Source organism: Pseudonaja textilis, chromosome 7, assembly GCF_049901715.1.
Source record: "Pseudonaja textilis isolate UNSWEBS1 chromosome 7, rPseTex1.2, whole genome shotgun sequence".
Lineage (NCBI taxonomy): Eukaryota > Metazoa > Chordata > Lepidosauria > Squamata > Elapidae > Pseudonaja > Pseudonaja textilis.
Window position 1 is genome coordinate 56173373 of NC_141996.1, and position 26062 is coordinate 56199434.

The 26062-nt window shown below is 38.2% G+C and overlaps 1 protein-coding gene across 1 annotated transcript in view; it reads left to right on the top strand.

Moving 5' to 3' along the window:
• NDP (norrin cystine knot growth factor NDP) overlaps nucleotides 1-19696 on the top strand; it is a 31071-nt gene extending 11375 nt beyond the window's left edge. Inside the window, exons 2-3 of the mRNA XM_026713676.2 lie at nucleotides 15644-15999; nucleotides 18620-19696. Coding sequence (XP_026569461.1) covers nucleotides 15826-15999; nucleotides 18620-18847 — 402 coding nt within the window. The 5' untranslated portion in view covers nucleotides 15644-15825 and the 3' untranslated portion in view covers nucleotides 18848-19696. The remainder of the gene's footprint in view (nucleotides 1-15643; nucleotides 16000-18619) is intronic.
• The last annotated feature ends 6366 nt before the right edge of the window (nucleotides 19697-26062 follow it).

Sequence of the window (26062 nt, forward strand, 5' to 3'; positions counted from 1 at the left end):
ATTAATCTTTACCCAGTGTGAAAAAACAACAATCCCTGGGTTCAAGTTTTTCTAAAGCATCAAATAAATACTAATTCCTCATTTTGTAAAAATTATAAATTCTAGCAGAATCTTCACTCCCCCAGGTAATTAGAATTTAAAGGTACTTTGTGAATCAGATTAGAATTTAAAATAATAGCATTTTAGTATTTTATAATAGCAAAGTTGGAGATGTAGGAAAGCCAAACTTTATTCACCAAATTTAAAAAGTCATCCAGCCTTCAGAAGTTATGTTCTATTTTCAGATTGTAGAAGATAAAGCTTCTGTAGTTTGAAAATTTATCCTTAAGGACCATATTATAGCATACTTCAACCTAATGAGCAGGAGGAGAATTTCCAGGAGAGGGTCCAAACAAATATTTGGCAAATATGCCAAAAAACACCAGCTGAGTGATTTTGAACTAGTCATTCTTTGTCTGCCCAACCTATTTCACAGGTTGTTGTAGCAAAAACAGGAAGAGGAAAGAGTATCATGTATGTTTACCACCTTGCATTACTTGTAAAATAATGAAAGCAGGATAAAATATGTGAAATATGTGAAAACTTTGAACCTATATTTCCCGTATGTCTAAGTTCCACCTCCCCACCTCACTCATTTGGGATATGATTTCAGCAAAATGGCGGAGTTCATGCTTTGCAGCAAAACACACACACGCACACCAGGTTGAATCTCTGGCATTGCCAACCTGATAGAGAAACCCCCATCTGAATTTCCACCACACTAAACTGTGCTGGACAAGGACTTGTGGTCTGACACAAGTAGAGGCTTCCTTGATTTCAAACAGGGTTTGCAAAGAATTTTTTCTGCCTTCTTAGTTCTTTCATTTTAGGAGTAGAGTAGAATAATTGTCCAGGTATGATTGGACACACAAGGAATTTGTTCCAGTGTAATATCATAATACCACCAATAAGAGAAGGTAGTAAAAAAAATGAGAAGGATGATTCTGATATTCACTTTTCTACTAAATGTTTTAATCTTATCCTTCCTACAAAGATCCTGATTCAGTACCTAGATCTATTCTTTCTGCTACACACTCATTTTCTATCTTCAAAACAACTGCACTGTGAAGGACAAAGGCTATTGACAAATTTAAAATGGGATTTGATATTTAGGTGTCCCAACTCCTTCTTTTTGACCATGAAGAGAGACAAAATAAGTTTACTAATAACAAGCATCAAATTAAGATACCACATTTGACCCTATTTTTCCTGGAGATAACTATGAGAGGTTGTGTGTTAAGTCTGGGCGGTGGGGTCCCAAGGAGAGACAAGACTCGAAATAGTGACAACAGTTCTTTATTAGGAAACTAGATACTGAGACAAGACTCCCAGCCGAGGCAGCTCCTTTTATAGAGCTGGCTGCGGCTAGGCAGCCTATGACATGCCTTTGAGCTTGCGGCGCTTGGTTTTACCAAATTGCGGCAGCTGAATAAGAACCAATCAGAATGCTTAGTTCTGTCCAATCACGGCCTGGCTTTTCCGGACCAATAGGAATGCAGGCCTACAAGCCTGCTAGTATGGAACACCCCTCCCCTCTTGGTTCCGTCCAAGGGGCGGGGCAATGTAATCACGCAAGTAGGCGGGTCTTCGTACCTGCCTATTAGACTTGCGCAGTTCACAGTGTCTCTGTTCACCATCGGGTTCGGACGGGCTCTGCGTCGCTCTCAAGCTGCAAGATGGAACTGCCTGGAAAGGTGAGCTGGTCCTCTGGCGGTGGCTCCCGCCTGGTGATTCTGGGTCGGTTGAGTCGTTTGCTCTGCTGCTCCCGCCTGGGCTCTCTGGGCTGGTGGAGCTTGTCTGGCCACGCTTCCAGGCGAAGTGCCCATCTGCCACGACTCCCTTCTGGCTGGTAAGTATTGTTGGTTTTTGCTTAATATCTATGGGGGGTGTTCTACTTGTACAGATGTTCGTTCATTTTCTGAACTTGAGGTCCCCCCCCCCTCTGATTTCTTGGTTAGAGTCTATGAGGGGGGAAACAGCCAGCCTGGATCTTAGCTGGTCGATATGACGTTTCCACGACCTCCCATCGGTGGGCTCGAGCCAGTAGGAGTGGGGGCCTGTGACTTGGGTGATTTTTGCAGGGATCCAAAGTGGGTCCCCTGTAAAGTTTTTGGCAAATACAGTGTCTCCTACCTTGAAGGCGCGGTGCTTGCTGCTGGAACCAAGGGGTTTTTCTGGAGTGTAGGCAGGGTGCAGGCGGTCCAGAGGTGACCTGAGTCTTCTGCCAATTAATAGCTCTGCTGGGCTCTTGTTGGTGGTGATATTTGGTGTGATATGTTGTAGAAGAAGCATCCCGGTGATCTTCTCATGGATGTTGCCATGTTCCATTTTGTGCAGAGTTATTTTTGTAAATTGAACTATGCGTTCAGCTCTACCATTCGCCACCGAGTGAGCTGGCAATGTCAATGCGTGTCGGATGCTGCGGTCTGCCAAGTATTGTTCATAAGCTAAGGCGGTAAATTGTGGCCCATTGTCAGAAACAATAACATCTGGCAGACCATGCGTTGTGAAAAGTCTATTTAATTTCTTGATGACAGCTTCTGTGGTGGTTGTCTTCATTGTGCTCACCTCGAGCCAATTTGAATAGGCGTCAACAGTGATTAAGAAGGTGTGCCCCTTGGTTGACCCTGCAAAGTCAATATGGATGCACGACCAAGGGCTTCTGGGTGTTTCCCATTCTAATGGTGGGGCCTTAGGGGGAGCCGAATGAGTCTCTTGGCATCTGTTACAAGCGGCGACCCAGGTTTCAATTTGCTTGTCCATGCCTGGCCACCAAGCGTAGCTCCTGGCCAGAGCTTTCATGCGCACAATACCAGGGTGCCCGTCATGCAGCAAGTCTAAAACTTTTTTCTGTAGTGTTTCTGGTATTACTACCTGGTCTCCCCACAACACGGAACCTTTTTGTGAAAAGAGTTCAGTTTGCCGGTTTTTAAACAGTTTAAAAAGTTTGTTTGGCTTGGTTTCTGGCCATCCCCTCTCCACCCAGCTGAGAACTCGCGCCAAGTGTCTGTCTTTCCTAGTTTCGTGGGCGATGTCTTGTGCAGTTACTGGTGGCATGGGGATTGTTTCAATTTGCAAGACTGGTAATGTGGGTGCTGGGTCCTCTTGCAAGTCTGGCAAGGGGGAGTGGCTTAAGGCGTCGGCGTGCAAGATTGTCTTGCCAGGGCAATGTATCAATTTGTAATTATAAGCGGCAAGAAATTCAGACCATCTTGTCATTCTAGGTGACAAGATGTGTGGAGTGGGTTTGTCACCCGCCAATATGCCAATTAGGGGCTTATGGTCTGTAATAATGGAAAATGTCCTACCATAAATGTATTCGTGGAATCTCTTTACTGCTGAAATGATGGCGAGGGCTTCTTTGTCCAGCTGGCTATAGTTCCTCTCTGGCTTGGACAATGTTCTGGAAAAGAATGCAATGGGGGCTTCCGTTCCATTTGGTAAAATGTGGCTCAGGATGGTGCCAACCCCAAAAGGCGATGCGTCGCAAGTAACAGTCAGAGGTAACGTTTCATTGTATTGCATGAGGTCTGAAGTCAAAAGGTTTTTTATCTGGTGAAAAGCGTGCTTTTCTCGCCGTCCCCATATCCAGGAAGCCTTTTTATCAAGGAGTCTATGCAGAGGTTCTGCGACAGTTGCTTTCTGAGGTAGGAAAATGTTGCAGAAATTAATGAGTCCAAGGAAGGCTTGGAGGTCCGTTTTGTTCTTTGGTCTGGGCGCGTTTTTGATGGCTTTCAATTTTTTATCTGTGGGGTGAATTCCTTGTTTGTCAAGGAGGTAGCCAAGAAATTCAACCCTTTCAGTGCATAATTGGCACTTTTCCTTTTTCACCTTGAGGCCAGCATCTTTGAATTTCTGTAGGACCGCCCTCAGTCATTTTTCCAATTGTTTTTTGGTAGGGGCTGCTACCAGGACGTCATCGAAATAGGGCACAGCTCCTTTGATTCCCTGCAACAATCTCTCCATTAGACTTTGAAAAATGCCCGGTGCGACGCTGACCCCAAACTGGAGCCGGTTACATTTGAACGCCCCTCTATGTGTCACTATTGTTTGGGCTTCGGCGGTTTCAGCATCAACTGGCAGTTGTTGATAAGCTTGAGCCAGGTCGAGCTTTGCAAAGACCTTGCTACCCCCTAGTGAGTGCAGGAGATGTTGGACTACTGGCACCGGGTAGGCGCTCTGCTTCAATGCGTAGTTGAGGGTGGCCTTGTAGTCACCACAAATTCTCAGGGAGCCATCGGGTTTGATGGGGGTGACAATTGGGGTCTCCCAACGGGCATGATCGATGGGTTCTAACATGCCTTGCGCTATTAGTTTGTCTAATTGTTCATCTATTTTAGGCTTGAGTGCAAAAGGCACTCAGCGTGGCTTGAGACGGATGGGAGCAATGTCAGGGCTGAGATTAAAGGAGATAGGGGACCCCTTGTACTTGCCTAGATGTTCACTGAAGACTTCTTGGAAGTCCTGGATGAGCATTGTTTCCCAGTTTCCATCTTCTGTGTGGTTGATGCCTGCCATCTCGATCCCCAACCGTGCGAACCACTGCAACCCGAGTAGGCTGGGTCTGTCTTTATCGACGATTGTGAGTGGTAGGATGGTGGTGTGGTTTCTGAACGAGACTTGAAAATGTCCAGTGCCAACGACCGCAATGCGATTACCTTGATAGTCTCTTAATATTAGCTTCTGGTCGCTAAGCTCTTGGAGGCGGATGCTGGGAATTAGTCTTTTGATGGTCCTCCAGGAGACCATAGAGAGGGAGGAACAGGAGTCTACCTCCATGGTGCAAGGCTGATTCTCAATGTTGACCTCTACATGTATCTTTCATGCATCTATTGATGAAGCGTGGCCGATGGTGACTGTTTGGTGCGTTTCTTCTCTTCTGGGTGCCTCGACGAACTGCCTGGGTCAGCTGTCCCAGTTCCATTGGCTGTCATTATGGTGGTCCCGGTTTATGGTGGGGGTACCATCTCTTCTTCTTGGGCTGTTTCCCCATCGTCGGGGGCTGGAATTTCGTTTGTTACGGCATACTTTGGCAATATGCCCTCATTTTTCGCAAAAACGGCAAACAGCATCCAGGAACTTGCATTCGGAACGCGGGTGATTTCCTCCACAGCCAGCACATTGGTAACTCAACTTACGACCGCGCTGGTCTCGTCGCTCGCGTTCCAACTGAAGTCTGTGAATTTCTTCCTCTTCGCTGTCAGAGGGGAATTCGATGTCGCCGTGGTGGGTGGATGCTGTGTGTATGTCTGCTGCGGTTGCCGTCTCGCTGGTGGGTTGGCGGTCATTTCCGTTTGAACACTGCATTCATGCTGCTGACTTACAGGTGGCCTCGGCTGCGGTGGCTTCGGCTATGGCGTCGGCGAGGGAGATGTCTCCTTTAGCCATCAGTCTGCTTTGGAGAGTTGGGTCTTTCAGGCCGAGGACGACTCAGTCACGCATGGCCTCGTCTAGATTGGCGAATCCGCACAAGCCTCCTAGGTCCCTCAGGTCGGCTACGAACTCTCCAACACTCTCGCCCTCACGCTGATCCCTCTGGTAAAAGTCATGCCGATGGATGAGAATCGGCACCACCGGGGCATAGTGGTTCCGGAGGATGGGAGCTAGGGTATCCCAATCCATGGTCTTGATGTCTGTTGGCTTCGCGAGCGCCTTGGCCATTTTAAAAACGGCAGGTCCGCAGTGTGTTAGAAAAACCACTCGCTTCTTGCTGCTGGTGGCATCCTTCAGGTTGTTTGATTCCAAGAACATTTGGAAACGATCAATGTAGGACTCCCAGTCCTCGCTGGCCGGATTGAATGGTGTGGGTGGCACGACGCTGCTGGCCAGCTTGCAGGTCATCTATGCGCTCTCTGCCATGTGCTAGTCAGCTCTGTTGTCTCAGTATCCCATCCTTGTCGCCAGTGTTAAGTCTGGGCGGTGGGTCCCAAGGAGAGACGAGACTCAAAATAGTGACAACAGCTCTTTATTAGGAAACCAGATACTGAGACAAGGCTCCCAGCCAAGGCAGCTCCTTTTATAGAGCTGGCTGTGGCTAGGCCGCCTATGACATGCATTTGAGCTTGCCACGCTTGGTTTTACCCAATCACGGCAGCTGAATAAGAACCAATCAGAACACTTAGTTCTGTCCAATCACGGCCCGGCTTTTCCGGACCAATAGGAATGCAGGCCTACAAGCCTTCTAGTATGGAACATTATGAAAGATGTGAAGTGAATAATCAGCAGGGCATAGTTTATCCCAAAGTACCTCATGAAGATGAAATCATAGTCCCTGCACCCAGGCCTAGGAGTTGCTCACTAGAATTTAGCAAAATGGCTTCAAATAAAATGCTGGCTTCAAGGAAAATACTCCCCCCCACAAACTTCCTGAAGAAAGGATTGCAGGTGGATTCTATCTTTATGTTGGAAATACTCAATAGCCATGACAGGACAGCATAAAGACATAGGCCAAAAGACCTACCCTTCAGTTGTAGAGAATTTGATCAGATTTCATGATTAAGCAGAATATTGTTTATACAATTTTAGATTAGTGTTCATAAATTGTAGGCCAAATTTTCACCAGGCTTAAAGCAATTTGGGGTATGTTGTAGCCAGTTTTCCATACATCTCCATCAGAGAACATCAAACTCCAAGTGTTGAATTTGGTATCCATACAGAATTGTGTCAGAGTGAGGAGTGACCCTTTGTTATTTGTTTGGAAATATACTTTATATTGCCTTTATTTTCTCCTCTTTACCTCTGAATGAACCACAGCTGCTTTATAATTTCATTGGGCATTTTACAATTGGGCTATAAAATTAGTTTCAGACGTGCTCAAATCCTTGCCCAAACAATCATCAACAATACAGAAATTTTTCAATAAGGAAAAAAGAAAAAGAAAAGGAAGAGAGAAATAAATGTAATTTTTATTTAGTGGCAAAGGACAAAATCTCTTTAGTGTACCTTTTGCTCTTTCCAAAAGACAATCATGGGAAATATATGAAGATTCATCTGACTCCTATTGTGTCTATTCCAGGCTGATAAAGTATAAATAAATGAAAGGTGGGATTCTCTTATATGTTGCATCAATTAAATGGCTGCGTGGAGTCTTTTTTATTCATATGGGATGCATTTTATCATGAATTTAATTTTGGATTTCGGTCGAAAGATATACTTGCTCTCAAAAATCACTAACATGTAAGGTGTAGGTATGTGACTATGTAGGAGATATATACGTAGTATATGGGTGGATGGTATTCAGGTATATGTGTATTCCATGTATGTATATAGGTATATGATGACTTACATATTTCTGGGTCTACATGCACTCTTGTGACTGAACTGTCCCTTCAAGAACTGTTTTGATTGTAATATAGCCCTTTTGGCTTCATGCAGAAACAATTGCATGTAGTTATGGCAATGTGGACATGGATTCAATTAACCCAAATGTAGGAGCTCAGCAGGAAAACATGAGTTGCTTTGCACACCAGACTCTCTGCTGGATTGGTTTCCTTTCTTGATAAGCACCTTAATAGATCCTTACTGAGAGAGACACCTGCATGACTTCAAAACTACCTGCCATTCAGATTTGGCAAGCAAAAATGGGCTGCCTGTTCTGATTCAAGCAGAAATAACAGTGATGTCAAAAGCTACATGCATTTATAGGTTTCCTTCATGCCCTAAAACAGCATGGAAAAAAATATATTGTGCTATGGAGGAAGAAAAATAAAGTAGAAGATCTCTGTCCAATCATATGTATGTCAAATAAATCTGAGTGTCAGTTTCAATTTCTAACTCATGTCTTACATTTAGGTATTTAATGTATCCCTGAAACTATTTTCAAGAAAAGAAAATATAATATCATAGATATAATGATGATGTAAAGGAAAAACTGAATTTAGTAATCTTGGAGCCAGCATTCTCTGCCAAGTTGTTTATTGAGTTGGGACTTGATGTGAAGCCAAAACTCACTCTACCAAAAGCACTTTATTGTGTTACAAGTTTGTGGTTGAATCAAAGCCATTTCTACAGTTAATATACATCAAATATTTATTAAGTTTGTTGCATCTTCCTTTGAATCTACAGGTAAACAATTGGGCTCCAAAAGGACAACTTGAAATTGTACAGCCAGAATGATTGTGTAATCTTTTTTTATTTTAAAGAAAACAAGTTTTATTCAGTTTTCCACATTTTAACATCTCTTTTTAGAGAACAGCATGATTACAGGTTTCACATATACATATAAATATGACCATAGTTACATATTCAATTTTTATATTCAATTTCTTATCTTAACGATGCTTTTGTACATTTTCTATTTTGTTATATTATTCCAAATGCTTATCTCATTATTTAATCCACATATATTAACTTCACAATTATTATACTTTAGTACTTTTAACTGTCACATTTGTACCATCCTCTTAAGTTCTAATTAATAACACTCCTTCTATAAATTGGTTTCCCCCTAAAATATCAGTTTAAGTGCACCACCTCTAAGTTACATATTCATTAATTATCTCCCCTTTTAAATCCCATTAAATGTTTAATATTTTATTACCTAAAACATTAAAATTAATAATCCCCTTTAAGACTACATAACATATATAGATCAGATTCTGCATGGTTTCCCCTTTTTAATTTCATAAAGTTTATCTACAATTTCAGAAAGAGCAAAGAGACATATAAATCTACTCATTTAATCCTAAACCCTGATGTTAATTGCATTTCAGCTCTTCTCCTATATCATTCCTTTTATCTCAGTATATTTCAATATATTTAATTAACATATTCTATTATGTATTACAATTATCTCTATACATAAAGGAAAAGAGCATTGACAAAAAAAAATAACAATTCTATTTTCCATTTTGTCAATCTATATGTCCCCATTTCACAACTACAAATTTATTTATGTTTCTCCCCAGCACCTTGCAGAATCCCCTCTCCAAGTATCATTCAGCCATTATCTCTATGTCTAATTAAACAATTTTCCCCATTTTTTTTAGAATTCCCATATTTCTTCCCCATTTTTTTTAGAATTCCCCTATTTGGTTCTTAAATCCTGTTTCTTTTCCCTTCCTTCCCCTAATATTTTCTCTTTTATTCATTCATCCAGTTTTTAACCCCCTCTCTATTTATAACTCCCTTCCGCCTTTTGAATTTCTGCTGACTCTTTCCCCCTTTTTAAATTTTCTGGATACTTCCCTCTTTATTAAATTCCCCAAATCTCCGATATTTATTTCCAACTCTTTTCCTCTTTCTTTCCAGATTTCCTTGTTCTCGATGGTAGTTAAAGATGGCTCCTTCTGAGGTTTGCTCCACCTCCTCTTCTGTCCGTTGTCTTTGTTGTTCATATTCTGCAATTGCATCTTCAAAATTTTTAAAAACAAAGCCCAGAGTTTCACCTCTTTCTTGTAATGTTTCTTTCTTGTTTCTAAGTTCCATTTTTAATGCCTGAAGAGATGTTGCCATTTTACAGCTTTCTAGTTAGTCCAAATAGTGTCTTTAAAATTAATTTCCAACAGTCTGCTTTTATTTTCTTCCTCTCAAATTTTAATCCTCAGATAATCCAATGCCGAATCCATATCAGAATCAACAATTAATCCAATTAATCTCCCTGTTTCTTTCTTTGTTTCAGTGTTTCAATTTTCCAAAGTTCTTATTTTGTATCAATTTTCCTTGTATTTTTAAAAGAAAACAAGTTAGGTTTAACTCAGATGGCACTCTTTGTTCTGACAAGTCCATACCTTCTCTTTTCTTCTTCCTTCCTGATTATTCAGAGCTTTTTAAACCACAATCTTTCAAAAAGGTCAAATCCAATTGATATTAAATTTTGTCTTTAACAATCTATAGTTCAGCTTTATCAGTGCCTATGTAAAAACAAAATATACTTATCCAAGTTGATTAGATTATTCCTCCTCTAGCTTCTACATCTCTCGGTTTGAAGCTCTGCCACTGTCAAAGGCAATTCACACCTTTTTTTTATCTTTCAATTCGCCCCTTTAAATCCTTTCTTAAGAATTATTTGAAATGTTAATCATAGGGGTATCTTCCATTTAATTATATTGTCCTGTTCCTCCTGCTGTTCGCTTCTTTCACTCTCTCCTGCACAATCTTATTCCAGTCCAATTTTCCCCTTCAGGGTGGCCATTTTAGACCACCACTTCAGGCGTCTTCAGGAGGGAGTAATTGCCAAGCCAGGGAGGGGATTTGCGACTCCCCTCTACCCAGCTGATGATCTCCCCTTCCTCTGCCACCCCTATGAGGTGGCTTCTGCCCCAAATCCAAAGGATTGGGCTTGCCGACACTGAAACATGGACCAAAGCCGCGCATGATCGCTATCAGTGGTCCGTCTTCAGGGAAGCTCAAAACCGGAAGCAACCGATTGTGTAACCTTCATTGTCCCAGATAGATATGATGGAAGAGGTCATCCACTAGTTTTGTAGTTTGAAATGAATTTCCGGTCTTCCATTATATGCAAAACATCATGTCCCACTGTACCTACAATTTGTTCAATAAAAATAACATCAACAATAAAATTATAAGGGGCAAAAGACTACCTTAGTAATAAATAAATAAGCCCGCTTCATTTTAAAAATTAGTTTCATTTAATTAAACAAAAAAAACCCAAGCATATAATAGGCATAATAACATCATATGATTTTCAGAATATATGTTAAAAAAATCAGGAAAATTATATAATAAAGAAAACAGTTCCAAGACTGTTGGAAGCAGAAATGTGGGTCGGAGCATTACCCTAGCAGAATGGGAAAAGATCTGGAACAGGAACAATAAGATCACGAAATCAGCAGCTTATAAAGAAAACTTATATAAAATGTTTTATAGATGGCACCTGCCCCCTTCGAGATTGGCGAAGATGCACCCCAACACGAGCCCCAAGTGTTGGAAATGTCAATACATAGAAGGTACCTTCTTTCACATGTGGTGGCCATGCAAGGAAACCCAGAAGTACTGGCAAAAAATTAGGCACTGGCTAGAGGAAATAACCATGGAACAAACTGAGTACAAACCAGAGTCCTTCCTTCTAGGAATTTTTGATAAACAAATATCCAAAAAGTCAAAGTATATTATAATTCACATCTTAACCGCGGCCAGACTGGCATTTGCCCAGTGCTGGAAACTACCCTCTACCCCCACTGATCTTATGGTTATTCAGAAAATCTTACAATGCGCCAAAATGGACAAACTAACCCAAGCTTTAAAAAATAAAGAATCTTCAACCTATTATAGCAATTGGAATCCTTTGTACATTTGGCTTAATCAAAGATAGATCATCTTTAAGAAAATTAAGACCGAGGCCTCCGAGGCAGAGATAAAGAAAAGCACTGCCAACGATAGTCTGGAAGAAGAAAAGACCTTACAGACAGTCACAAAAATATGGTTTTATTATAATTGTTTTCTTCACACTTCTGTTATCCCCACTTTCCCTCCCCCCTTCCCTTCCCTTTTCCTCTTTCCTCTCTCAAGCTTTCCTCTCTTTCCCTCTTGGCCCATGCCAAGACCTGTTCGTCTTTTTGTTGTATATACTTTGTAGCTGTGTTGTTGTTGTTTTTTAAAAAGTAAAACTAATAAAGTTTATAAAAAAATAAAAAAATAAAAATTAGTTTATTTAATTAAACAAAAAAAACCGAAGCATATAATAGGCATAATAACATCATATGATTTTCAGAATATATGTTAAAAAATCAGGAAAATTATATAATAAAGAAAACAGTTCCAAGAGTTACTCATTGCTCAAATGTCTTTCTTGTTCAATATTTTTGAAACATGTTTTAAATATGAGAGACAGTGATTCTTAATAGGACAATTAGCCCTCTATATTTGTAAGGGGAAAGTAAGTAAGAGGTTGCCTGTGTATTTTGATGTTTAGATTATGTATGTGTGTCAATTTATCAAGGAGGCCTATAAATATACAGCTGTATGAGCATAGAGGAGTACATAAAGTAATTAAGCCAAACTTTAAAGAAAACCATACATTGCTAATAGTTGTTTGTCATTTAGCTGGAGATTGTAGAAATTGTAGTCCATCTTTTGGGCATGTAACAAAAGACTGCAGAAGGTGGCCTAGGGGAGCTGAATGATTATTTTTGCAAAGATCATCATTGGGCTGTATTATTATGATTCATCACTCAGTCAACCAGATGTTCAGACTGGATTTGGCATTTTTGTCTGCCCATCGAGTCCTTCCCAAGGACCTGTGATAGGAAGATGAGGATGTTTGATGAGTATGTTTGATGGTGTTACAGATATCATGGAAGGATGTAAGTCAGGGGGTCAAACTCAATTTCAATGAGCGCCGCATCAAGGTAGTGTTTGACCTTGGGGGGCCAGGGTGGGTGTGGCCAGGGTGGGCAGGGCCAGCTCAACATCACTTATGTTGGGGGCACTTCTGGTGGTCCAAATGCTCTGTCAGCGAAAATGGGCTCCTGAAACCCTCTGCCAGTGAAAACGGAGCTCAGGAGGGCCACACGCAGCTCTCCCAAGCTTCATTTTTTTCTGGCAGAAGCACCATAGGCCAGTCCTTCACTGTTTGCAGGTTGGCCCCGTGGGTCAGATCTAAGCACTCTGCGGGCCATATTTGGCTCACGGGCCTTGAGTTTGACACCTGATGTAAGCTGTTCCAAGTAAAGCTGCTTTTTGCAATTGACTGATGTGAATTTATCAATGCCAATGGTGTCCAAGTGGTGCGCCAATTGTTTTGGGATTTCAGCCAAGGCATCTATTATTATTGGTACTACCTTTGCTTTCTTTTGCCACAGTTCTATTTCTATTTGCAGGTCTTCATATTTTGCTGTCTTTTCCAGTTTTTTTCTCTTATCTTCTGCTGTCTCCAGATATGGCCACATCCTACCAGTATTATTTTCATTACTATTGTAATATATAAAATGAAAACAAGAAATATTACCACAGCATACAAAACAATATATATAAATGGAAAAAAGTGAAAGGAAAACTATTATAATACACGGTGACAGCATATATCCTGGGAGTCACAGTGGCACAGTGGTTAGATTGGTCTGCCCACAGCCTGGAGTTCAATCCTGACTGGCTCAAGGTTGAGTCACCATTCCATCCTTCCAAGGTTACTAAAACGAGGACCCAGATTGTTGGGGGCAATATGCCAGCACAGAGAGTGCTATAAAGCAATATGGAGTGATATATAAATCTAAGTGCTAGTGCTAGTGCTATATATTAAATCTTATTAAACATGCATGAAGTAACATTGGTCAATCTTTCCATTAATTCAAGGAAACAGCCAATTCAAAGCCCAACTTTCCAAGTAAGGAGTAGCAGTAGTTTTTCAGTAAAAGCACAATCAGTCCTGTTCAATGTTCTTTGGTCTGACACTTTTCCTACTTAATTATTTAGAATATTTAAAATAGCTTTTGAAAAGTTTCAGACATGGTAGAAGCTGCTGCTATTGCTTTTTTCTTTCTTATCTCTCCACACTTTGCAGTGGTTTTCCATGATTCTGAAAAAAAAAATACAACCACAGGCAAAATTCCCCCATGGGTGTTTCAGTGGGATTTAATTAAGGTGTAGGAAGCCATGTAACCTGCAGAGTGCTATAGTGAAGGTACAATATGGAAGACAGAAGAGTGTCTTCAGTCATCTCATAAGGAGCAGAAGTGCTAGAATAACATATTATTTTTCTTGGTAGCTGGAATAGTTTTCCCATCAAACTGAATGAGAAGCAGAGATGGAGGGGTACAAAATTGGTATAGCATTAGCTTTCCCTAAGTTGCTGGCATCCTGCATTTCCAACACTTTACTGAGCCAATTTAATTATGACTCAACTGTTGAGTAGGATGTCTGCAAGGGTAATGCTGCAGCTTAGGTTTTTACTTCTTGATGGCTTCCTGGTGCTACACACTTCCCCAAACCTTTTCAGTTGAATGGAAAGATGGCTTTGCAGCTTTCTCTCACATGGGAACAGTTTGAAAACAAATTACTATGAAAATGCTCAGCAAGCTAAGGATAAGGATAAGGTGAATTGCTAGTTCAGTATTGTGCAGTTGGCTGAAAGAAACACAATTTAATTTACGCAGACACAATAGGATTTCTGCAATGGCTTTGGTGAAGACTGTGTAGGTGCTTTGTTTTTCTCTGTATGTCAGTTTGTATACTAAACCGTATTATTTCTAAGAACTGACCTCATGTTCACAGAGAAAGCAACTTTGTGAACAGAATTTATGTACGGTACTTTTTTTCTCTTCCTACAGGAGTGTCCAACTTCTAGATTTCTATTGGAAAGAAAATGAGTCACTTAACTCTTCATGTTGCTTTCCTTGATAAAGAATGTGGGGGAGATACCAAGCAGATGGAACAGAGGATGTAGCTCTGTCCTTGAATAATGAAATGATAGCTCTTATATGCTAATGGAAAGGAACATAATAAGTTTAGTAGATGAATGGTAGCTACAAAATCAGATCTCTTGTTGATTTATCAAGTGGATCATGTCTCACCAGATACACATTTACAATTACCCCTCTATGAATAAACATAAAGTGTGTATCTTTTCAGCTTTCAGATTTTCAAAAATCAATTTTTGCAACTTGAAATTATCTATATTTCTAGCCCCATCATTTTATAGATTTTCAGCATTTATATTTTAACTAGTATATTCTTTTAAAGCAATCTGGAATGAGTTTTATGGTTCTTTTTAAGTAGCAGCTACATTTATTGAATATTTCATAATTATTAAGGCCTGATATGTTTACATAATTATTTGACTGGGTTTGAATAAATTAAGGGAGTTAATAATAGCTGTTCTTTTCTCTCCGGTGGAAAAATTAATTTTCTCATGGGTGCATATGAAAATAATGAGTCATATTTACAGTTAAGATCAAGATTTTCATCAGATTATGCCTTTATAAATGATTTTTTAAATTTTTTTTATAGCTTTATCTTTCTTATAGGTATACTTTTTCATACATATATTTCCTACTTAATGGATCACATATATCATTAGTGTGTTCACATACAGATATGTGTAGCCTATTTGCATGTGCTGATGTAAAATCTATTTTCACCTTGCAAATATTATTACATCCACTAATTCCATATATCCCAGTACATTTTAATGGGCAACAGCATGAGCGGGGCTGTAACCTATAGAAACAAATATATGGCCGAGGAACTCATGCTTTTGTAATGACAAGGCAACCTAACCAGGAAAGGGAAGAATTCAATTTCTCTTGCTCTTGAAGCCAAACCAGCAACTCTGATGAAACACTGTCTTGATCTAAACCTTAGAATAGGGCTTTTATTATGACATGTAGATATACAAGCATTTACATTTAGAAACCGCAAATGCCTTGCTAATTTTCATTAAGCTGGACCCCAGTGGATAGATTTCATCACCTAAAAACCATTCTTCAGGATTAAAAGTTAAAATTCTCACCATTATAATATCAATAGAAGAGGCCTTAAGCATGGTTTTACCCTTATTTTCATTATATGTAATTTGGGACAATGGTTACTCCATAAGTGTTTCTTGGACCAGATCAGCCCTTTGCGCTCCATTGTAATTTATGCTTATTCGCCTCTTGAGACCATTGTGCTGTTTTCAAGGAGTGTAACTTATTTATTTTTATTCCAGCTATGAAGGGGATGTTTTGATGGATTATAACCTCAGCAAATGTCTAACCCCAAACCAGCAATGACAACTCGGAGACTTAAAACAGACCCTCTGCTTTCTTGGCAAAAGACTGGGCCTCAGTCTTTAGAGGGCTTCTGATACTCTATCTCCCTCTACTGGTACTCCTAAGACATTCTCCAAGGATGGGAAATCATGTTATTGCCGTTTCAATTTCCATGCTGTCCCTTCTGGTGATAATGGGCGATACAGGCAGTAAAAAGGATAGTACCTTTATGATTGATACGGACCCAGGGCGATGTATGAGGCATCACTATGTTGATTCTATCAGCCATCCTTTATACAAATGCAGCTCAAAGGTAAGTGTTGCTGGAAACTTCTCAAGCTTTGTGAAATTATTACAAGCACTACCAAACTTGTAAGGAACGACAATTACATTTTCTAAAACCAAATATTGGCTTAATACATAACTGTTTATAAAATTAGGTTAATTGCAGAGATGTTTTGATGTTAAGCAAGATCATCACAAAATGATCTTTTATCACCTGAAGTGATGTAAAGATGTGTGCTTCTGTACACTTTATTTAGAGAAAGAAGCTGAACTAACATTTCAATCAACTTCAGTTCATAAAGAAGTTCATATAATAGGAAAGAGTTCTCAAATAATGTAATCACAAATTGAGCAAGGGGCAGAGTAGATTATGTAATATATATTGCTCTGTTTCCCACAGTGGAAAACATTTATAACGTTCAGGAGAAACTCTTGTTCTCTTGCATCTGAAGTAATCACTTTGGTCTAATGATTGGATTAACCCAATCTTGGAGTAAAGTAGATTTACTGTCATTGTGGGTAGTATTTTCTAACATTTTGGAGTAACTGATATTCATATTCTCCCTCCCTCCCTCCCCCCTCTCTCGTAACCATGTACCATATTTCTGCAGTGATAAGTCTTCAATTTTAATATAATTTCATTAAAAGTTTTAAAGATGAAAATTAACGCAAATCAAAATGAAGTAAGAAGAAAAAAAAAGAAAAAAGAAAAGTGCAAAAAAGGAAAAAAAATAGAAAAGAAAACACACAAAGAAGTAGCTTCTGATCTTTACAGCTGTTATAAGTACAATGATAAATTTTCCTCTTACTCCAGGATTACACCATTGCTCTTTTCTTTCCATAATCTATCCTGTAATCATAAAACCATTATTTGTTTGATTGTATATTTGTTTGTTTTTATTTATATTCTGCCTTTATCATTTTTATAAACAACTCAAGGTGGCAAACATTCCTTTCTCTTCCTTTCCCCCCTCAACAACCACTCTGTGAGGTGAGTTGGGCTGAATGAGAGGCACAAAGTCACCTGTCCAGCTTTTGTGCCTAAAGAGGAATGGTTTCTAGTGGTTTAACCAAACTTTTTATTTCTGCTCTATGCTAAAAACCATAAAGGATTTTCAGTTAACAATAAACATAGATATTGTCTTTTCTCTAAATCAAAAAAGCAATTCGATCATCTCAGAAATTTCCATCATCTTCACTAATCATTCCTCTGTGGTGGACAATTTTTCCATCTTTGTGCATGCAATAATCTCAATGCTGTTATCACGTACAAAAGCAAAGTTCCATGACTTTTTTCCAGCAGTTTCTCCATCAATCCCCCTCAAAAGACTTCTGATCTGAATTGTATATCTTTAAAATCCTCTGCATCACTGTGTATATTTGAATCCAAAACTTTCTAGCTTTTTTACATGTCCACCAAACATGATGAAATGTCCCTTGTTGTTCACATTTCCAATTTGAATTTGAAGCGTTGTTATACATTTTAGACAATTTCTCTTGTGATATATCCCAATCCCACATTATTTTAGAAAAATTCTCTTTAAGATTATAACAGCCTAAATTTAAATCCTTTCAATCACATATTTTTCCTTTGGTCCATCTGTATATTAAAAACAAAATTCATAGCCTGCCTTATCATACATTATTTAACTTGTTTTTCCTTTTTTCAAATTTCAGTTTAGCGATTACATGTTCACTAATGCACAATTGTACTTCAAATATGGTCTTATTTTGCTCCATAGCATATACAGATGGCTGAAAATTTAGACTAATTTAGTGGACTCCTTAACAATGTAGGGGGATTTAACTGCTATAATTTTACTTAAATTAAGTATATATTAAGGAACTCTTCATTGTTATGATTCTTTCACTCAAACATAAACCTTGACTACAAGGCCAGTGACAATGCTACTCTAGAATCTGAATTTGTATTAGATTCTGTGAAGTGGGAGATTTTGTATCTGATTAAAATGCACCATTTTTAATTTGCCATAATAAATTACTTAATTTTTGCAATATGCAGCATATCAGTTGAGTCATTCGACCTACAGTGTGGTCTTACGATTTCCCTTTCTGTAGGTGGCACATGTAAAAGTTTATAGTTGTGAAATTTTGTTCTCTTTCTCTGTGGCATGCTGTCCCATCATTCTGAAGCCTCTCTGGTTGCTCATGAATACTGATTAGAAAAAAAAAACCCCTTCCAGACAGTTCCTCATAAATTTCCCCTCAAAATTCATTTAAATGTGAAAAGTCAAGAGAAACATACCTTTCAATATATACTATATGCAGTATACATAGTGAGAATTCCATCAGCTTTGTTCTCCTTTTGAAAGACATGCCTTTATTAAATTGATTGGGAGTGATTAAAAATACACTGAAAATATTGCACATGCTTATATAATTAATACAATATGCAATGTCCATGATATAACATTTAGGGTATGGCTATTTATATGTGCAAGGAGGACTACTGTAAGTTTTATACAGACTTTAAAATGACTCAACAACATATATATGACTTCACCTGTTTATGAACTGGGGTGTAAGAATCATACAGTTCTGAGCCACACATTTTCTACTGGTATTATATGTTGCACTCTTTAGGGCTGATTCTTCTCTTCTGATCTTTTGGTCTCCTTCCTTTATAGATGGTGCTGCTGGCTCGCTGTGAGGGACAGTGCACTCAAACATCACGCTCAGAGCCAATGGTGTCCTTCAGCACAGTTCTGAAACAGCCTTTCCGATCCACATGTCATTGCTGCCGGCCACAGACTTCTAAACTGAAGGCCATGCGCTTGCGCTGCTCTGGTGGTATGAGACTTACTGCCACCTACCGCTACATCCTCTCATGTCACTGTGAGGAATGCAACTCTTAAGGGCAAATCTACTGTAGCAAAAAGACAGGAAATAGAAATGCTCTTCAGCAGAATTTCCAGAAGCCGAAACAGCTAGGGACAATCTTCCGATGGTTTGTTATTGCTACAACCAGGACTATTAGAGTGGCTTTCATTGGAGAAAAGGACCCACATGGATACATGGGGTTTGTATCAAACAATACAACATGTATAATTGCACATTGTTGCTGAAGATGTAATCATTTGTGATGGTGAGGAATGGGAACATACGTTGTTAGAAATCTCTTATTCAGGTTCTTGGGGTCATTTTTCTATGTCAGTAATTCTTTAATATTGATTAAGGTCAACTTAAGAATTATAGCTATTGGTTTGAATGTTCAGCCAGAAACACAAAAGGACCAGGGACATAGAAAATGCATACAGTGGATGCTATTATGTCAAAAACAATTCATTCTACAAGAAAGCAAAGACCCCTTTCCTGTACACAGAAGCCTACTATGTCTTTTAAACATATTCTTTAGTTTATACCGGCCATGAAAAGAGACTGTATTGAATAGTAAAATATATATTTTATATGGTGTGGCAGCAGCTGGACAAGTTATTGTGATTTAGGTGTAGTTACAAAATAAATAGTAGAAAATTTATGGAACTACCAGTCTGGCTTCTCCAGTATTGGGAAAGTATATTTACAGTCAAAAATTGAAATCTGGAAAACAATCTGCTCCTCCTCCTCCTTTCTCCTTTCTCTTTTCTCCCTTCTCCCTTTGGCCAGTATTATAATATTAATCTAAATCTACCAAAATAATAATACTTGGTTTTGCTTTCATTTATTTGTAAAACAAGTTTAAATAAAGATCTATCTTTAATGTACTGGTATGTATCGCTCAGAAAAGGTAGTATCAGCTGATTACTCACAACATAGTGAACTAGTATGCTTACATTTTTATAGCAGAACCATAAGATTTTTAAGCTTAAATTCATTGACTCATTGTGCCAAATATACCCATAGCTCTAGGTGGGAGACTCTAACAAAATGATTTATTCTGGAAACATAGGTTCAATAAATGTTTTATATTAAAAAAAAGTTCTTCATGAATTTTGTAATTCACTGAGATATTTTTAAAAAGAATTATATGGATTTCATTTGTTCATACATAATATATGTTCTCCAATGAATATACATTCCAGTTTCAAAGTTACACAAAAGAGAATTATAGAGAGTAAAAGTAGGGTAGAGATGGGATTCTCATCACAAACACCTTGATATAAGGATCTCACCATTGTCACTATAGTGTACAGTGATTTTGCTTCACATAGGCTTGTATAACAGTTTAGAGTGATTCCTGGGTGCTGATGTGTTCTTCAGAACAACTAAATACCTTCAGGAAGTTTGTGGCTCCAAAGAAACTGTCAACTCCCCAATTAATTATACTATAGTCCAGTGTTGGCAAACCTTTTCAGCACCAAGTGCTGAAACAGGAGTGCGTGCATGCACGGGGGAGCATCAGAAACAGGAAAAGCATCTATCCAGCGTGCGTAGGTGGGAGCACCAGAAACCTGAAGAGCAGCTCCCCAGCTTGCATGCGCATGCTGGGAAGCTGAGCTTCTGGTTTCTAGCATGCACGTGTGCCAGCCACCTGATCTTCTGGTTTATGACATGCATGCACGCACAAAGGCCAGCTGGTGCACATGGATGTACAGGAAACTGGAAGCTCAGCTTCCTAGTGCACACATGTGCACTGTGGAGCTGTTCTTCTGGTTTCCAGTGCTCCTGTGCATGTGAAGATCAGCTGACCAGCATACATGTGAGTGCTGGAACCCGGAAGAGCAACAGGTGATAGCTGGCATGCTCGGAGAGATGGCTCTGTGTGCCACTCCCGGCATGCATGCCATAGGTTCACCATCAGTCTAACAATTACAGTCATATTAATATTGTTAACATAGTTTAATTGATTAAAAACATAAAATGAGGGCTTAAACTGAGAAGGCAAGCAGCCCATCTGTTCTATGTCATATATATTTTCTGGAATACTTGCCATGTAGAGCAACCAGGATTTTGACAATGAAATCAGAGAGATTCCTTTAAATATAGAGGCGCCCTCTTAGTCTGTTGGGGAATGGTTGCCTGGCTAATGGAAACAACAACTGAAATGACCTGATGAAGCTGCCAAGCAGCTTTGTGAATTACATGGCCATAATTATGATCATCCAGGTAATGCCAAAATTCATTAGTATTGACCTTTGATCAATAGACTGCAAGGAGAGATAAAGAGAAATTAGTGGCAATTAATTGTATAATTATAGTAAGTGAAAAGGCTTTAGGCACAATAATATAATTCTGAAGTTAAATGTTTTTCACCAAGATATCATTCATGGCAGAAACTTTTAGAATATTCAATCATCATGGTAGATATGCATTGTTTCAGAAAGATCTTTCCATTGCCATGGTGAGAAGTATTTTGAATATTTTTGTCATGTTTTTTTTTACATTTCTGTTAGTGTTATCAATGGACCTGATATACAACTGATATACAGCTACTAAACTCTTCTATCTATGGTGGAGATTGGCAATATGAAGTCTTCAAATTATGATTCGACTTTAATTTCAGTCAGACCCAGCGGATGGGTAAATAGTGTATGAAGTGCCACAGTTTGCATACCTCTAAGTTGATTTTTAAAATTTTCTATATCTTCATATAAATCTGCAAACAGAACTGAACTATCAAGTAAAAATATGATTATCATATTTTAAAATTTTTTGAATACCAAGCTGTTAACATCCATGTTATTAAATTAACCAAAATGCAAGAGTTTATTGGCTTTAACTAATTTTTGTTAATACTGTGAAAACAATAAATTGTGAGTTGTCCAGCAGATAGTCAGGAAGTTTGTGGAGATCACTGAATCCAAGTTCCTTCATCCATCACAACAGGGATCAAGCCTAAAACATCTTTATGGCTACAGAATCAAATCCAGATGTTCACAGATTTCAGTCTAATTCTATGTTCCTGGCTAAGTTATTTTTTTCATCTAGAATGCTTATAGTTTTATCACCCTATAGCTCATGTGGCCTATATTTGACACACACATATATGTATAATATTGACATTTTCACTTGTTTCTGAAACAATCATTTATTTATCTTACATTTTGGACACTTTGACCTACTGGTTTTGTAGGCATGGCTTGCTGGGCATGGCAGGGGAAGGATACTGTAAAATCTCCAATCAGAGATGGTATTTGCCAGTTCTCTGAACTACTCAACATTTCCACTACTGGTTCTCCAGAACTGGTCAGAACCTACTGAATACCACCTCTGCTTTGAACCACAAGCTATAGTGGTTATTTCAATAGTTGAATAAATTTGGAAAATGCATGATTTATAACTCAAACATTGTGACAACTTTTTATTTGAATGTAGATAAACCCAAGCCCAAGCCTGAGGCTCAGTCAAAGCTTTTCTTTGGTTTAATTTATTCTTTCCCAGCAGTAAGGCAGATTTTTCCCTGCTCAAATCTTTCTTTCTTTCTTTTTTCCTGACCTTTGATAGTTGACTTCTTCCTGGCTGCAGGAATGTCTTCTGCAGGCTCAGGGTTTTCAGAATCAAAATTCAAGAAGCATTAGACAACAAATTAACCAATCAAACAATGGAAGAGTAATAATTGATTTAAATATATATTGAGGCAAAGTAAAGTGATCATACAGATAGCTGTAGGAAAGCAATGTGATGGTGATTATGAATGCATGTAGGTGTGTATGTGAACAGGATTGTATGGGTGTGCTGAGAGTGTACACATGTATACCTTGTAAGTATAACTATTTTGACCTCATCTATTTTCCTCACACGTTCCAGCTCCTGATGTATTTTTCAAGAATTAAATGGGACCATCAACTCTCAGTAGATCATACACCAATTTTCAGAATTGTCATTGTTTTTCCACCTCTGTGACATTTTAAGATATTAATGTAGAGCCAAGTGGTTCAGAATTGAATAATAATGCATTATTCATGTAGCTGTTCCATTCTTTCTCTTGCATAGCAACAAATAAAATCAGAAGGAATCTGTTAGCATCCTTTCTGATTAACAAATTTCATTAAAGGGCAGAAGCTTTTATCAAAAGTTATCATAGGCTAACATTCTCTCCTACAACATCAAAACATTAATGCACATTATAAGAAAAAAGGTCAGTTCAATATTATACTTTCACTAGAGAATGAGCTTAGGAAAAATATTTATAGTAAGTGAAAAGACTTTAGGCTCATTACTGTCTTTTCCTTTGCTATTAAAATGTCAGAATTATTATCATACAATTTAACTCAGAAAAGATAAAGATAATACTTAATTTTAAGTGTTACAGATTTCTTCCATTTCTGTTATAAAATGTTCAGTATTATACATTTGCATATTAAGTTGTCAGTATCCAAACAATTTAAGGATTAATTGAAGCTTAAGCATCAAGGCAGCCCAAAAGCTATTAAGATATAATAGTGTATACAATTAGATTTAGATGTTCAGTGTAGTGTAAATATATGTAGTGTAAATGTAGTATAAATCAGTGTAGATTATGCTGTCAGGAGATCTATATTATTTGTTCATCTGGTTTTTCAAAGATGATCATTCCCAAAGCAGCTTGGTGCTTTAGTCAAATTAAATATATTAAAACAGCAAATCTCACAATAATATAAGCAATTAGACATTGTTAAAACTCAACTGGAAAAGAGGTACCCTATTCCTGGGGAGTAGTTTCACATATGGCTATCTCCAATCATTCTTCCCAAGTGACTCCAAAAGCCAATATGAACCTTGAAGGGGGTGGATTTATTTTTAGATATCCCAGGCCAAACGCCATTCAGGACTTTAGGAGAAATCTCTTATTTTCTACCCCAAAATGTGTGGCATTATAACATTGATATAACATTGTGTGGCATTATAACATTGATATAACATAGTGTGTAAAATATAACCCGGGAACCAATTAGGCTGTTGCATTTTGAACCAATTGAAGCTTCTGAGGTACACATAAGTGCACCTCTATGTAGGGCATGTTATAAAAGTCAAGTCTAATACCTTTTTAAAGCCATTATTATCTAGGAATGGTTGCAAGTGGTGTGCCAAGTGGAATTGATTACAATTACAAAGAGGCCATTTTAGAATCATTCCCAAATTGTATACTGTTAGGAGAGTATAGCTTATCCAGAATAGGTAAATTTATCATGAATCTATAATATCCCTTTTTGAAGTAACTTCTTCAGTTTTATCTGCATTCATTTTCAATATATTTACCACCATCTAACCCAATATTATTCATAAGCAAGCACTAAGGGGATCTATACCAATTGCTTAATGATGTTGGTATATAGAAGCAGGAAGTGTCATCAGTGTACTCACATTTTATTCCAAATATTATGACAATCTCTTTCATGTACTGTATTTATTAAAAAATATCAAGGACAAACAAAGCCTGTGGGGATTCCACACATTTTCTGCTACGTGGAATAGCAGTGTTTAAGTGAGATATTGAGACAGACAGGAAAGGAACCCCTACGAGCAAAGTGCAATCCTCCTAAATCTACTAGGCTGCTCAGAATATTTTGGTCAATGGTGCTAAAAATCTATGACAATCAATGGAGTTCTTTCTCAAATCATAAATAATAATTAAATTGACTTGTGTATTTTCTTCTCTGTTTTCCTCTGAACAAAATTGAAATGGGTAATCTATTCTATTTAGATCTGTCTGAAGCCAATCAGCTACCTCCTTCCCTAGACTTGAGGAGACTTCAGTTCCAAGTCTAATAAATCTAAAGTGGGTTTTTAAAGCAAAGACCTAATAAAATGATCCTTTAAACCAGGGGAGGAACTAACTTTCATCAGAGATGCATTAATCATACTTTCTAGGTTAGCTGCAAATATCTTCTGGTGACAAAATATTGTATCGAGCAAGAGGAGTGAATCTCATTATCATATGAGACCTGGAAATACCCATCACTGAACTAGGTCAAAAACAGCATGCATATAAATTGGCAAAATCTTTTACAGCAAACTTCAAAAATTCTGTCCCTGAATTAAGAGGTTGAGGAAAAGATGTCAATTTTCTCACAACTCAGGGAAGTTGAAAACATTCTTGAAAGAAGTTAACAACAAACCACTTCTATAGTGTTATCAAGAAAGTACTATAGATATGGCCATGTAGACAAACTCAACTGCAGACTTTAACATTTGCTAGGCCTTACACAATCTTTCTTGGACTTTTTGTTTTTGGGGTTTAGATTTTGTAGGTATTTTATTTATTTATTTATTTGTTTGTTTGTTTATTTATGTCAATTGCTTGCAAGATAATAGGTATAAGTATATACATAGTTATGAATACATGAAATGGGTACATATAAGAAAAATAAAAGAAACAATAGGACATGGAGGGTAGGCACGTTGGTGCGCTTATGCACGCTACCTACAGACCTCTTAGGAAAGGGGTGAGGTCAATAGTAGACAGTCTAAGATTAAAGTTTTTGGGGTTTGGGGAAGAAACCACAGAGTCAGGTGAGTATTCCAGACACTGACCACTCTGTTGCTGAAGTCATATTTTCTGCAATCAAGTTTGGTGCAATTAACTTTGAGTTTGTATCTATTGTTTGCTCTTGTGTTGTTATGGTTGAAGCTGAAGTATTCATTGACAGGTAGGACATTGCAATGTATGATTTTATATACTATACTTAGATCCGATGGAAGGTGGTGGAGTTCTAGATTTTCTAGGTCTAGAATTTCGAGTCTGGTGCCATAAGGTATTCTGCAACAAGTAGAGGAGTGGAGAACTCTTCTTGTGAAATATTTCTGGACTTTCTCAACTGTGTTAACATCAGATAATGTGGGTTCCAGACTGATGAGCTGTATTCGAGTATTGGTCTAGCAAATGTTTTGTATGCTCTGGTTATTAGTGTAATATTACCAGAGAAAAAGCTACATAAGATTAGGTTAACAACTCTTAACGCCTTTTTGGCTATGTAGTTACAGTGGGCTCTAGCACTTAGATCATTAGAGATGAGTACTCCAAGATCCTTGACAGAGTTTGGATCATCAACAAGGTCTTGACTATTCAGCTTGTATTTTATTTTCTGATATTTTTTTGCCAATAGGTAGGACAGAGTATTTATTTGTTAAGATTTGAAGTTGCCATTTGTTTGACCATTCTGATACATCATCAAGGTCTTTTTGAAGGGTAGCAGTATTGTCTGTGGTGT